The 1,161-nt window shown below is 45.9% G+C and overlaps 1 protein-coding gene across 1 annotated transcript; it reads left to right on the top strand.

The window, feature by feature from the left end:
- Positions 1-6: 6 nt before the first annotated feature.
- Positions 7-989, top strand: LOC107125250 (transcription factor HES-5-like; the record flags this gene model as incomplete). The annotated part of the gene is made up of 2 exons (XM_015428697.1): positions 7-151; positions 737-989. Coding segments are annotated over 2 exons (398 nt in total), but the record flags the coding sequence as incomplete, so codon positions are not given.
- Between the last annotated feature and the right edge of the window lie 172 nt (positions 990-1,161).

Genomic DNA, 1,161 nt, shown 5'->3' with positions numbered 1-1,161 from the left:
GTGGAAAAACTGCGCCGTGATCGGATCAACAGCAGCATCGAGCAGCTGAAACTTCTGCTGGAGAAGGAATTCCAGAAACATCAGCCCAACTCCAAGCTTGAGAAAGCAGATGTTCTGGAGATGACTGTCAGCTACCTGAACTATAGCCAAAGTGAGTACTGTTTCCACTACGAGGCTATCCGCACTTCTAACCAACCTGTGTCTCTTCTATACCAGTGTGATTGGTGTGGCTTCCCCCCTGCAAAGAATCCTGGGAAGTGTAGTTTGGTGAGGGCTCTGAGAATTCTTTTTTGTCCACTCAGGAAACCCAATTTCTTAAGATTCTTTGGAGACGGGAATGACCATCAGTCCCATTTTAAGTAGGCTTCTTTACATTGTATGGTTTTGCAATGCAAAGTATAGAGTATTTATATGTACAGTGTACATCATTTATACTATGTGCATCAGGCCGATGTATTAACTTGCAAATAATATACCAAAAATGCATACATTTAATGGAAGGGGGGATTTGGTGCAAAGAAACGGAACATGGTCACAAAATCACAAGATTCGGCTTGCACAAGAGGGAAGAAAAATTGAAACGGGGGTGGGAACAAGATGGCAGGGATGAGAAATTCAAACTCGTCCTTACTGTGAATATACCCTTTTGATCAAACCGGTTGCTAGTGGAAGATCTTGATCCTGCTTCGAACGACCCAGTATCTAAATCTTGCCTTTCTCTCCTTCTTTTTCACAGCGATGGCTCTGTCTCCTGAAAACATAACCCAGGATTATAGCAAAGGTTATTCCTCCTGCTTGAAAGAAACACTGCAGTTCCTGGCTGCTCATTCGGCAAACACCGAAACCCAGCTCAAACTCCTGAACCACTTCCAGAAGCCCTGGGCAGCTGCTGCCAAAGAGGAGGCCTCTTCTTCAGCTCCTTCTTCAGCCCGGCAGCTGACCCCCAAAAAGGCAGCACCGAAGCCCTCCCACACATTGTGGAGGCCTTGGTAGAACTCGAGGACATCGGGGAGGGGAGGGCTTGGATTGGCGTCAAGAGATTCCCGAGGAGTTAGAAATTTGATGTACAAATGTCTGTCACTCCTCTAATGAGTAGGGAAGACTATGTCCTCCTTAAAATATTCCGATGCGTTTTCGGGTACCTTCTTCGTTCAGAAGGAT

Source organism: Gekko japonicus, unplaced genomic scaffold (assembly GCF_001447785.1).
Source record: "Gekko japonicus isolate JY-2015 unplaced genomic scaffold, Gekko_japonicus_V1.1 scaffold31595, whole genome shotgun sequence".
Lineage (NCBI taxonomy): Eukaryota > Metazoa > Chordata > Lepidosauria > Squamata > Gekkonidae > Gekko > Gekko japonicus.
This window is presented reverse-complemented; position numbering and strand designations above follow the sequence as displayed.